This window comes from Orcinus orca, chromosome 8 (assembly GCF_937001465.1).
Source record: "Orcinus orca chromosome 8, mOrcOrc1.1, whole genome shotgun sequence".
Taxonomy (NCBI): domain Eukaryota; kingdom Metazoa; phylum Chordata; class Mammalia; order Artiodactyla; family Delphinidae; genus Orcinus; species Orcinus orca.
Genome location: NC_064566.1, coordinates 23,067,386 through 23,081,214, shown reverse-complemented (window position 1 = coordinate 23,081,214; position 13,829 = coordinate 23,067,386). Strand labels below are relative to the sequence as shown.

General features: G+C 48.3%; 2 protein-coding genes across 4 annotated transcripts in view; one reads left to right on the top strand and one right to left on the bottom strand.

Annotated features, from left to right (window-relative positions):
- The window catches only part of PAMR1 (peptidase domain containing associated with muscle regeneration 1), a 170,728-nt gene extending 160,948 nt beyond the window's left edge, over nucleotides 1–9,780 (bottom strand). Inside the window, exons 1-3 of one of the 3 annotated variants that reach the window (XM_033410701.2) lie at nucleotides 9,639–9,752; nucleotides 8,591–8,718; nucleotides 7,843–7,948 (exon numbers count right to left, since the gene is read on the bottom strand). The gene's annotated coding sequence lies outside the window, so the exon portion shown is untranslated. Of the gene's footprint in view, nucleotides 1–7,842; nucleotides 7,949–8,590; nucleotides 8,719–9,638 lie in introns of all 3 variants that reach the window. The other 2 variants (XM_033410697.2, XM_049712954.1) reach the window with 2 other exon arrangements.
- Nucleotides 9,143–11,654, top strand: FJX1 (four-jointed box kinase 1). Its single transcript, XM_004264011.3, has one exon. It carries the CDS (start codon nucleotides 9,385–9,387, stop codon nucleotides 10,696–10,698), a length of 1,314 nt encoding a protein of 437 aa, XP_004264059.1. The 5' UTR covers nucleotides 9,143–9,384; the 3' UTR covers nucleotides 10,699–11,654.
- Nucleotides 11,655–13,829: the final 2,175 nt, after the last annotated feature.

Here is a 13,829-nt window from a genome sequence, read left to right as displayed (position 1 = left end):
CTTTCAAGTTCCAGGTCTGCCAGGAACTAGCTGTGCATCTTGGGCTCATCACACACCCTCTGAAACTCAGTTTTCTCCTTCATAAAATAGGAACAGTCACTAACACCTGCCCAACTACCCCTCCCTAGCAGGTTGTTGTAAAAACCCAACCAGACTGGCACGGGAAAGAACTCAGCAAAACTGCAAAGAGCTATAGAAATATATCACCATCATTATTCCTCAGCCCTTCTCCTGCTATTCCTCAGGCCCACATTGTCCCTCAAATGCAGCCATTCTTTAAACTCAAGCAGGCAAGAAATGGCCTCTGAGGGTTTTTTCCTTCCTTTTCTCATCGGGTGAAGTGAAAAGGAACCAGGGATCGAGTCTCAGTGCCTGCTGCGTAACAAACACGCCCAGTCCCAGAGAGGCAATTCTCTGATTCCCTGTGGCAATCTCGGAGTCGGTTCTCAGGAGAGGTGAAACCAGAGGAGAAATTATAGCAGGTGATGAGTGTTCTTCCACTGTCAACCTTAACTCAGACTTTTCTGGTCCTGAGACAGAGGGTGCTGTCCTCAGGACTACCAGGTCAGCCAGCCCAGCCTACTTCTTTTCCAATCCCTCTCATCCCCCCCACATAAGATATTTACCACGGGGAGCTTTCTGGGCTATGACATGTCTCCCAGGAGATGCGCTGGGCTCAGTCACACAGCAGAGATGAGGAGAGATGTAAGTACCTGTTTCCAACATGCCTGGTGTAAGACAATGCGCCAGTACAAAGGAAGAGACGAGTCCCTTGTAAGAGGCCCCTTGGTTAACTGGCCAGGGTGTTTCCCAGCCCCAGAGGTCACATGGCACTGTAGTTAACATAACTTCTGTCTTTGGACTGACCAGAGTTGGAATTCCTCTTCTGTTACTTAGCAGAAGTCTCCCAGGCCAATGAGAAGTCTTACTTCTCATGGTGCTCTGGTTTTCCCATCAATGAAATGGAGGAGTAACACCTCCAGGGGCGGGGGAGGGGGGTTGGAGGAAGGTCTTCTAGACTGAGTGCGTGAAAAGCTCTCACACACTGCACTGCATGTAGAAAGTACCTCAGAATCATTCAGTGTTGTCCACCAGAATTCTGTTCCCGACTTTATCACAAGAAAAACCTTGACAGTCTGTGGACCGAGGGAAGAAGCTGGGATCCTACAGAGGCCTGAATAGAAGCAGCACTGTGTTACATGAAGGAAGACGGAAATGTTGCCTGTTCCTCCACAAAGGGGAGAGGGAAAGGATGGAAAGGAGAGGTAGATGGACGAAGGCCTTGTGCAATTACGTGACCCACACACACCCCGGGAGCCCCCCCAGATCTTCAGTAAAATCACTAAACTCATATCTTTGGCCCAAGTGGATTCCGGGACAGGGCAAGAGGGTGCTGTGGATAAGGCATTGAACTTCACATCATGCTACTGTGTGTTGAAGTCAAAGCAACAAGCATGGAAGCAGGAGGTGGACACAGAGAGACATGCTTGAGGAACAAAGGCCCAGGGACTCTCAGAAACGGAGGGGAAGTTTCTGGACCCTCCCAGGCCATGGAATAGGAATTTAGGTCAAGATTAACCGGATCTCAAAACAGCAGGGAAAGTTCAGCTAACAACGGGGTTATACCATTGTCATCATCATCACCATCATCATCATCAGGTATTATCGACTGTCTGCCTGTGGGATGCCGAAGACTGGTTTTAGGCAATGGAACCCGGAGTCCAGGAAGCTGGCACATTCTTAACGAGGGCTGCATTACTGAAGAACTTCCACCTGGTTTTTCACCCACCTCACTGTTGAAATACGAAGCTACCTCTCCATTCACTATTCCCCACCAGCGAGTGTCCCTAAGTTACCCCTTGTCTTTGCATATTCCTCCAGCCCCTCTTCAGTCCAACAGTGATGACTCTTCCCAGGCCTGGAAGTGCCTCTGTCTCCCATTTAGGCTGCTCCCTATTCTGACAACACCCATCCATGCTGCACTGAGCCCCCAGTTATAAATTACTTACCTGCTGGCCACCATTTTAATGTAAATGGATTTTAAAAAGCAGCAAAGGAATATATTTTCACTTGGAGTTAAAGCATCATTTTTTATTCGACTTTGAGCCTGGTCTAGAAGAGACGGCAGAAGAATGGCTCCAAGGCTAATATAGCTAATGATTATGACGGAGATCCTAGGAACAGCCGATATTTCACTTGCAGCCACCTCTAGTCTGGTTTCACTGCCTGCAATACTTTCTTTTTCACAGCCACTTCCATTAACATCCACCGCCTATGATGAAACCATTATGAAAATATCTCTGCTCTCGGCAGCCTCGATTGGTCTTGACACATTATCACACTAAGAGCTCAGCCACGTGGCACTAAGTCCCATTTATAATAACCCTTGGCAGGAGCCACCAAAATAAAACCTGGTACTTATGGGCCACCTTTCATCTACGGAAATCAGAAAGCTTTACAAGCTTAATTAAGCTTCTGCATCTATCTGACTGATGAGATGCACAGAGCCTGGGGAAGCTGAGGAAGCGCAGCATTTCTAATTACGCAGCAGATAAGGCTCTGGGCTGCAATGAACAAAGAAATCAACGAAGCCAGTGGGAGTCACTTTCTTCAGTGGCCAATGTTTGTCGGGTGAATTTCTCCAGGGTGGTTCAAAAATGATAGGTGAGTGATAAAGGGGTCTGGAGAGTCTGTCATCTGGCGCTTCTCAATCTAGGGAGGGGGCCTGAGATTTGTTTCTTTTATCGAAAGAGGCTTAAGCTAATCCAGCACACTCAAGTGCTTTTAAGGATGAGGAAATTGAGCTCCTGAAAGATGTAGAAATGAGCTCACATGCTGCTCTCTCTGCTTGCCCCAATGTTCTTCCTCCCCAAACCCTGACCTGCAAACTCCCAGTTACCCTTCAAGACCAGCTTCACATCTGCCTCCCTGGTGAAGCCTTCCTGACCTTCCTGCTCCCTCCTCTGGGCTCTTGTGTGGTTTCCATTTCCGTAATAGCTAGAGCAAGCGATAAAATTTATTGAGCACTTACTAAGTGCTTAATGTGCATTTCATCCACACAATAATATTACGAGGCAGGTGCAGTTATCACCATCCATCTATCGGATGAGTTAACAGGTTAAGTGACTTTCCCAAGACAGCACAGCTGGTAAGTGCAAGACTCAGCTTGGCTGCAGAGCACATGTACCAAAAGATGACAACACACCGCCTTCCCCGCAGCACAGGAAGAGTTCTGTTTATATGTTTGCCCTCTTTCCGGTTTGCAAGCTCCCATGTGAGAGGTATATCACTTAGGAATCTTTTGGCTGCCAAGAATAAAAACCCCAACTCAGAGTGCGTTAAACCACCAGGGAACCCCAGAGGAAGGGTGGCTCCAGAGCGGATTAATTCAGGAGCTTGGTGACATCACCAAGGACCCAGGTTCCTTCCCTCTTTCGGCTCTGCCACCCTCAACGTGTCCACTTGGCTCTCCTTGCAGTTATAGGATGACGGCCCCAATTCCAGGCCTCAAATCTAGACCTGAGCCATGGAGAAAAGTGCCATATTTTTCTGTGTCTTTCTGTAACAGCACAGACATCTTTCCCAGAAACCTCCCTGTGGACTTCCCTGCAGCTGTCACCAGCCAGAGCAGTGTCCCGTGCCTGTGCTTAAACCCAACACTGGCAAGGAAGCTGAAGGCACTGTGACTGATTTAGCCCAATGAGAATTCAGCCTCCCCTCCAGCACCAGGCACAGGGAGAAGGACGGAGACCTGCCAGGAAGAAGGAAGGGAAAGGGAAGGGTGAAGAAAAGACAACCAACGTTTCCTGATGCAGGTGTGAAGGACAAGAGAAAATCTGACGCCATCACTTTCGCCCAATTCTTTGGCCTTTGGCACATGAACGATAAATGTCAATTGAACTAAGTTATGGTAGAGAAAGAAATTCATGTCCCCAAATGCCCAGTCCAGAATTTTTACCATCATACCCTGTAACTAGGGTATGATGATATATGACTGAGAGATTGTGTCAGAAACTGCTCTAAAATTTACTAAATTAATTTACCAGTGTTCCAACCTTTAGATTCTGGTCTCCAACACCAGTGGCTACAGGAACCTTTTCCAAAAGCAGGTCAAAAAGAGAGCTACATGGAATAAAGAGAATCATATAACTATTAGTCTCACCATAAATTAAGGGTGAGACTTTCTTTCCAGAAACACAGTGTGTTCTTAAAACTGGGACTCATTCAGGCAGACAGGTTGACTGCAAAGACTGTATGTTTCCAGACCTCCTTCTAGCTATCCAGCAAGATTTACCTAGAGCCAGGTGTATATATTACCTGCCCCTGACAGCCAAGTGTGTAAAGATGAGACAGCTACACAATTCTTGGGAGATCCAGATCATGGTCAAATAGAGACATGCCAAGAAAAGGAAAAAGATCCCCGAGCAGAAAAATAATGTACCCTAGGCAGAGACAGAGTAGAGAAGAAGGAAACACAAATAATGAAACTGCAGCCCAGAGAGACTCGAAAGCTACCTGAAGTCACACAGCTAGTAACAGCTAAAGCAGGAGTCATACCCAGTTTCAAGGAATATTGTACTCCTCTCCCTGACATGGTCTTCCCCACTCTTCCCTTTTGTAGAAGCATCTAGAGGGTGAATTTGGGGGCCTCTATCTTTGGGAGGGGCTTGTAACTCAGAAGACCCAGGAGAGGTTAGGATTGAATGAGGCAGAGTAGTGAGAGGAAAGCAGCTGCCCAAGGCTAGCTGGAGGCTCTGGGATTTCAACAAGAGCTGCACTGGGAACCCTGCTTCGGTCCAGCTGGGAAGGAAGGGAGCAAAATTTTCAGGGAAGATGCTCATCTGGGGCATAAGGAGGGTGCACTGGTCAGGGTCGCCACCTGTATCATGTCTCTCAAGACCCAAGTGAGGCTTGGTGGAGGACAGCAATAGGAAAAGAAGGAGACCCCCATCTGGGCAACAAAGCAGAGAAACAGGAAGGAGAGGGAATGATAAAAACTAGGAGTTTGGGATGAACAGATACACGCTACTATGTATAAAATAGATAAACAACCAGGACCTACTGTATAGCACAGGGAACTCTAGTCAGTATCTTGTAATAAGCTATAATGGAAAAGAATCTGAAAAAGAAGCTATCTACATGTATAACTGAATCACTTTGCTCTACACTTGAAACTAACACATTGTAAATTAACTATACTTCAATTTTTTTAAAAAAGCTATAAAAATAGTGGACTCTTGGATAGTCTTTCAAGAGTTTTAAATACAGGAACTAATTTAATCACCACAACAAGCTGTAAGGTTTTTCACTATTAATTAATTACTGTTAATCATCAGATATTATATTATTGTAATTAGTATCAATAATACTAACAACACTATTATTACTGTGTTTTATAGACGAGGACACAGGCACAGAGAGGCCAAGTAACTTACTCAAAGTCACACACTTGGTGAGTTTTAAATCTGGACAATCTGGCTTGAGGGTTAACACTCTTAACCGTTTCACTTGATAGCAACCACAGAGAACATTTCAAAGCAAAATTTAATCTGAGTTGAATCTACTTTGATTTAAGTCAATAATTTTGATATCTGACATCTTCCTAGCAGTTTACAATTTGCAAAGAGTTTGGCCTCCATCACTCTGGAATCTTAGCCCGGCCATTTACTTGCTGTGTGACTTCAGGCCGGTGACTGGCTAAGCTTCGGTTTTCCCATCTGTACAGTGGGGACAAGACTGCTGGTCGGGAGGGTGAAAGGAGAACACACGTGCAGGGCTCAGTCCCGTGCCAAGCCCATAATAAGCGCTCAATAAGCGTTTGCTACTAATGTGGTGGTGGTTATTATCAACATCTCACAGGAACTTCACAACAATCCTGTGACGGAGGTAGGATGTATTATCCTTGTTTCTCAGATGTGGAAACTGGAACTCATAGAAGGGAAATAACTAGCCAGAAAGGAAAACAGCCAGCAAGAGGAAATACCAGCGTTAGAAAATCTCCCAACTCCCAGCCTGCTGTCCTGCACCCAACCCTCAACTCCTCAAATCCGCCTCCTCTCTCTTCCCCAGGAGGCACTGTTCTAGGAAGCAGATCATCCTTCAAACAGGACTGTGGATGAGTGTGAAGCAATTGGAAGCTGAGGCGCAGGGAGAAGTTCTGAGGACTGTGGAGAAAGTTCTCCAGGTAAAAACAGGTTCCTGTGTAGGGAAAGATGCACAGCACCTCCCCTCACCCCCAAGCAACTGCCAGAGGGGCCGGCCTGAGGTCACACATTGTGAAGACCTGTGCCCTGTGCCCTCCCAAGGAGCCCCAGGGGTATGGCAGTAGGTGGGGGGTGTCCTCAGGCCAGGAAGTAAAGAAGAATGGGAGTGTCTTCATCTAACCGGTAAACAAAGGAGTGTTTTTAAACACTGCCTAAAAATATCTCTTATATAATGTATTTAAACTGCATTCTACCTTGGGTTTGTTTTTTGCTTCTCTTTTATTTCTGCAATTCTGCATTTCAATGCATTTGTTCAAGTTTCTATTAGTGCATCCTGTTCTGGTACCCAGTGCATTCAGTCCTGTGGCTACAGGCTAAGAGCTACAATAGAGTCAGTCCATCTTCCGAGGTATAAGATCCTAGCTGACTGCTTTAAGGCTTTAGTTTCTTCGTCAATGCTGGTAATGTGATTGGAAGATTCTGGGATTTGGGGTATCTGAGTTGAAGTCATCCCTCCCAGATTGAAAATCATGTGCTTCCTTCTCTTACATTATGTGGATCCGTCACCAATTTTTTTTCCTTTTATGTATGAAAGCACTTATTTTATATCTGTTAGTGGTAAGCAGTTTTTTTTAAAAATACCTTGATACATGCTACTTGCAGAGCTTTATCTTATTAACATTCCAATGGTTTATTCAGCAAATTGTTCCTGAACACCCACTAAGTACCAGGCATTGTGCCAGGCAGGCATAAAACAACAGACAGATGGACTCCTCACAAAGTTTACAGTGAACCATACCTTATAGTTACTTAGAGTTTTTTTAACAGCTACAAAGACAGAGACACCAACTACTCTGGATTCCCCCATATCCCCCAGGACATGGCACGGGCCATGGTAGCCAAGTAATAGTCTCAGACTTTAACTTAAACAATTAACCGACCTGCTGAAAATGTATACTTCTTTCTAGTTAGATGATATTCTACTTAATGCCCACAAGGTGGAGCTCTTGCTTACGGTTTACCCAAGCTGAAAGCAATGCATTCAAAAAAAAAAAAAAAATTCTCATAAGTTAAACCAAAAGACCAAAAATTAAATTCAATTTATTGAGCACCTTTTTAGTGCAATATCCTATATTAGGTGATAAGACAAATAGAAAGTTGTTAAGATATAGTCCCTGCCTTCTAGGGAAAGATGGGGGTAACGAGCTTGCACAGAGCAGGAAGACGGTACCTTTTAATGAATTAAGGTAGTATAGTAATAGTAATTTCATCATCAGATAAGATCTATACAAAGGCATGAGGCAGCCACCATGGGGTGCAGAAGAGATTCAACAAAGACCCCACACTTCAGTCAATATGGAAACACTTGAGGGTACACGGGGTCAGCTCTGGAAGTCCCCAGATGTGGTCTCTGGATGCCTCTGCTTAGTCACAAACCTTAGGGTTTCTTAAAATGTTCATTCTTTGGAGAAAAAAATATAATCAGTGCCAGGTAATGAGCTGAGGCAGTTGAAAACCCCCAGTTGCATCTGATGGGGAGGTGGCATAAAGACAAAAGAAACACATGAAAGGAAACAAATTTCAAACTCCTGCTTTCTGAGGTGGATTCCACCCCCCAACCCCTTGTCTTGTGTCTCACCTGGGAAATCTTGGTTTAGATCTGGGACAGGGTCTCACGCCGAGAGGTAAGACGGAGAGCCGATTCTTACCCAAGAGCCTTCCTGGTGGATTGAACCCGAAAGTGGCTGGAAGATAATGTGGTTTGCTGTTTACTTTTTCTTTTTTCTTTTTTTTCTTTTTTTCTTTTTTTGCTCCTCCACCCCTCCCCCCAACCACTTCTTCCCTTAAACCATTAAACCAGTATGTCAAATACAATATGGGTTTGTTTTTTGGTTTTTTGTTTTTCATTCATTGAATTGAAAATCACATTTGGGGCATAAAGTGATAGTGAGTTTTTAAAAAACGAGAATGCTGGCAACTTGATAAAAATAGTGAACTTTCTTGATAGAGGGAAAATCAAGTGGCATGCTGCCCAGAGACCCCAGTTTGAATTTTAGTTTCTCCACTTGCTATTTCTGGGATCTGGAGCAAGCCCCATCCCATCTCTGTGCCTCAGTTTCCTCATGGGCAAAATAGTATCGTTTCGTAGAGAAATGGTCTCTAAGGCCCCCTCCTCCGCACAAGTCGGATCCTGAGTTGTAAGGCTCTCCTGGCAACCTGAACATCTCCCTAGAATGTGAGCTCCGTGAGCACGGGACCTCATCTGTGGATTTTAATGCTCTGTGACCAGAACCGAGGGGAGTTTGTTGAATGGAACCTGCCTAGGGGTTCTTGCACAGTGAGGCTGAATTCCCGGTGAGTTCCTCGGGAAAGGCGGAGCGACCAACCTCAAAGCGCACAGCCCTCGGTGACCAGTGTGGTGAGGGGCTCGGGAAAGGAGGTGTCGGTTCAAAGTTGTTTGCTACAGATGGTTCTTCTAACCCGGCTGGAGTCACCTCCTCAGTGGCTCGGAGAGCTCCCCAGGGGTTTACATAAGGCAGGGTGAATCACACCCACCGTCGGAAACGGAGAAGGCAAAGGGACCTGCCCCAATCCACCCCGGGCGGCGCCGGGAGTGTGCTGGGGGTTAGTCTGAACTTTGCTGGAGGCCAGGAGCCGCCCAGGCAAAGGGACTCCACGACCACTCCAACCCCCAAGAGAGCGAGCGGCGCGTCTCACCCACCCAGCGCGAATCCAGCTCTCTGCCGCCCGCTCCGACGCCCCCGCGCGGGCGCCGCCTGCCTGGCTTCCGGCTCCCTGCCCCTAAGTCCCCGAATGAGTGTGGGACCGCTTCTCCCGCTTGGAAGGAGCCATCGCCGCTTTAAAGGGAAGAGGAGGGGAAGGGGGCGGGGAGCAGCGGAGGAGGAGGGGGAGGGGGAATCCTCCATCGCTCCCACGTGGTCCGGGCGCCTGTGAATTGCGCCCGCCGGAGGGTCTCACAGCGAAATACAAAAGCAGCTGGGAAGCGGTAGCGAGGCGAGTTCTCAGTGCCGGGCAGAGCCCCGCACCGCCCCGCGGCAGCGATGGAGCTGAGGCGCCCGGAGCCCCGGAGCCAACGAGCTGCCGAGCCCGCGTCGCCGCCGGGACCCGGGCTCTTGGGCTCGGCTTGAAGCGGCGGCGGCACCGGCGCGGCCGGGGGAGCATGGGCAGGAGGATGCGGGGCGCCTCCGCCACCGCGGGGCTCTGGCTGCTGGCGCTGGGCTCGCTGCTGGCGCTGTGGGGCGGGCTCCTGCCGCCGCGGACCGAGCTGCCCGCCTCCCGACCGCCGGAAGACCGACTCCCGCGGCGCCCGGCCCGGAGCGGCGGCCGGGAGCCCGCGCCTCGCTTCCCTCTGCCCCCGCCCCTGGCGCGGGACGCCCGCGGCGGCTCCCTGAAAACTTTCCGAGCGCTGCTCACCTTGGCGGCGGGCGCAGATGGCCCGCCTGGGCAGCCCCCGGGTGAGCGCAGGCGACACGTGCCAACCGGACGGCCCTGGCCTGAGGAACGCGCCGCGGTGCACGGGGGCGTCTTCTGGAGCCGCGGCCTGGAGGAGCAGGTGCCCCGGGGCTTCTCGGAGGCCCAGGCGGCGTCTTGGCTGGAGGCGGCGCGCGGCGCCCGGGTGGTGGCTCTGGAGCGCGGGGGCTGCGGGCGCAGCTCCAACCGGCTGGCCCGCTTCGCCGACGGCACCCGCGCCTGCGTGCGCTATGGCATCAACCCCGAGCAGATACAGGGCGAGGCCCTATCCTACTACCTGGCGCGCTTGCTGGGCCTCCAGCACCACGTGCCGCCTCTGGCACTGGCCCGGGTGGAGGCTCGGGGCGCGCAGTGGGCTCAGGTGCAGGAGGAGCTTCGTGCCGCTCACTGGACCGAGGGCAGCGTGGTGAGCCTGACTCGCTGGCTGCCCAACCTCACGGACGTGGTGGTGCCCGCGCCCTGGCGCTCTGAGGATGGCCATCTCCGGCCCCTGCGCGCCACGGGGGGCGAGCTGGCCAACCGCAGCCGGGCGGAGCTGGTAGACCTGGTGCAATGGACCGACTTGATCCTCTTCGACTACCTGACGGCCAACTTTGACCGGCTTGTCAGCAATCTCTTCAGCCTGCAGTGGGACCCGCGGGTCATGCAGCGCGCCACGAGCAACCTGCACCGCGGCCCAGGCGGGGCGCTGGTCTTTCTGGACAACGAGGCGGGCTTGGTGCACGGCTACCGGGTGGCGGGCATGTGGGACAAGTATAACGAGCCGCTGCTGCAGTCAGTGTGCGTGTTCCGAGAGCGGACTGCGCGGCGTGTCCTGGAGCTGCACCGCGGCCAGGACGCGGCCGCCCGGCTGCTGCGCCTCTACCAGCACCACGAGCCTCGCTTCCCGGAGCTGGCCGCCCTCGCCGACCCCCACGCTCAGCTGCTGCAGCGCCGCCTCGACTTCCTCGCCAAGCACATTTTGCACTGTAAGGCTAAGTACGGCCGCCGACCGGGGGCTTAGCATCCCCCGGAGGAGGAGGAGAGAGAGAAAGAGAGAGAGAGAGAGAGACCCCTGGCTGGGGAATGGATGATGGGGGAAGGGCCGTCGCCTCAGCCACCGCCTGGGACCAGCCAGCCAACGCCCAGCCGGAGACCCGAGCGCGAAGGCGGCTAAAAACTTCAGCTTTACCCACCTGCCCCTTTCTCTCAGTCCCAAGCTGTGTCCTTTCAAAGTTCTGGGAGGACGAACTCACCGAGGCGAGAAGTGTAACATTTCCTCCACCCAGCCTATAAAAGGATTCTTCCCTGTGCCAGCACGGAGTTTGCATCCAAAGAAACTGGCTGCTGCCGGAGTTTGGCCCCCGGGTGGCCGTCTCTGTGGGAGATATATCCTATTTCTTGGCCCCCTCATTCCCCTTCCGAAAAAGGAAAACTTCTATTTGAGCCATTGAGCTAATTCTGCAGTTTCCTACCAAACGCAGCGCTGGTGGCCCCGGAGCAGGGCTATGACATTGGCTGGTGGAGCCCCCTTCCTGTGTTCTCCCTTTGTTCCGGCTTGGTGATGGTGAGATCACTGTTAAGAGCTAGGGAACCGCTCCCGATAGGACAAAGGGAGCAGGACCTGCAGAATGGAGGGAGTCCTGCAGACGCTGTCTGACTTGTTCCTTACAGCTTGTCATTTCAGCCTGAAGGCTACAAATGCAGGACCGGCTGTATGCATTGATTCAAATAATGAATTTCTTCTTCCTCCCCCTTCCCAACCGTTCATAATTTTGTCAATGATGATGTTCACCAGAAGGGAAAAAAAAAAAGTTTCATGCACTTTACTTTGTTTTTATTTTAATTTTTTATTAAGAAAAACTTTTTTTATTTTGACAGAATTTGCCTTCTATGTGTATATATGTGCATAAAGTGTGGTGTAAATATACTAAACAAACTTATATTTCAATAAAAGGGAGTTTAAAATTTAGAATTTAATTCCTGTGGTTTTAACTGTTTGAGGTATCTGATGCCCTGCCTGGTTTTAGAATAAGCTCTAAGGTTTCTCCCTTGTGGATGTGCTTTTAAAACAAAGGACGCATGTATATCCCAGCTATGACCATGGAACTTATAGAATTGAACAAAGACAAGAGCAGATTCCCTGTCCTCCTCACTCAAATGAACCCTCGTGCTGGAAATTTCAGAGTTCAGCATAGAACATGCGGGATGATGGAGAGAGACATGGACGGAAAGTATTCTATTTCCTGGCCAATAAAACTGTGATATGAAAGGATTTCACTGTAATTTAGTCCTATATTAATCATTTGGAAAATATGATAGAACCAGATGTATAGACTGAAATATGATAAAAGCCTCCCCCCTTTAAACTTAACCGCTGTGGTCACGTGTTGCACCTGATTTTCAGCATTGCAAGTACCACGCATCACAATGCGTACAGATAATAAGCTGAGCACAAACTGCATACAGGTAGAGAAAGTCATAAATTAATTCTTCTCTTTAATCTCCCAGCATAAATTCCATTGCATCCAGGAGATCATAATCTCCAACATCTGGACTCATCCAGCTCTCTTAAGAGATTGTACTGTTCCCCGCCCCCCCAAGCACTAATTGCATGGTCCCCTCAGAGCAGCCATTGTGAAACCAGGAATGTGTGTAGTACTTTGTATATGGCATTTGGAGCCTTCTTGGTGACTTCAAACAGGAAATGTCTTTGTATTTTCTTAAGCTTCTTTTTGACCCATAGGGGAGAGGAGAGGCAGTCAGTTTGTGTCTTTTTTTTTTTTTTAATGACCCATTGGTGTTTTATCTTGGCATTTTATTTGATATGTGGGTCCAAATGATCTTGCCTGTTATCTTCTTTTTATTTAATGACCTTTAACTCAAAGCAACTTTTGGCTACTTTAATAGATTTTTATTTGACTTGCATTTGTAAACCTAGGGTTTTATAGACTCGTGATGGTATTAAATCTCTGTGGGTTTCCCTTCTCACTGTGCATTACAACACAGCATGTAATTTAACGATTTAATGCCATCCTTATGTTTCAGTGCCTCTGCTAAGCCAGCTCAAAAAAGGGTCCATAAAGTTTGTAGCGTAAGCCAAAGATTTTCGTGATACAGGGTAGTGATAATGGCAAATACATCTTTTTCAAGACATTGTTAATGTGAAACCTCTGATAGTTACCTCTTACAAAAAGAAACATTTTCCATTTCTGATGATTGATAACTATATGAGATTTCCTGCCCAAATCAGCAGAGGCTGCTCCAAGAAAAGGATAAATATTCAGCAATCTGCATGCTTACCCGACGTGTTCATGGAGGAAAACCATGGGCAGAGCTAGGTTAGAAGTTTCACAGATGCACAGGAAATATACCCTGACTCCCATATAACTTCTGCACTGGTAAATTCTGGGCCAGCTGCATTCTCCACATTCCTCCTAAACTTCAGTTTCAAGCCCAGACTTGACCACGGTTAACCCAGAGCAAGAAACGAAGCATAATTTAAATGGCACTTCTCAGATTCTTTAGTGAACCGTATCTGCCTGTTCGAGAAATAAGTTTAATTACATGGTGGAGTTGTTAAGGGAACCAAGACTTAATTACAGAGAAGAGGTTTTACCTGTTGCCATTCCTTGTGGATAATCGGTAGTCTGTGACATGGAAAGATCAATTAATGTTTTGCCATGGTCAGTGAATGCTGCTAGGACCAAATCATTTTTCAGATGAAGAAAAAGAAAAAGAACTTTCGGGCTGCAGCATGGTGTAAAAGAGTAAGAGGTTCTGCAGGCAGACTATATTCTGAATTCTGTCCCTCACCTGTTTACTTTCAGCAAGTCATTTATCTTAGTTCCCTCATTTATGAAATGGACATTCAGTCAGAGTATTGTGGGATTTAAATGTTAACATATAAAACATAAGGACACACATAGGTACTTTTAAAAAAAACCTCACTTCCTATTGCTCTAAAAAAAAAAAAATACTCCTGCCTTTCTTACACTTCAGTAAATTTCTACTAATTTTCATCATCAAAGCCAAATCTAAAAATGTCCAAGATGAGGTCCAGTTTTTGAAATTAGTAATAAACGAATTTTTAAGTGCTTGAGAACCCTATTCTAGCATATGATCCTATGCAAAGCACTGGATCATATGGCCAGG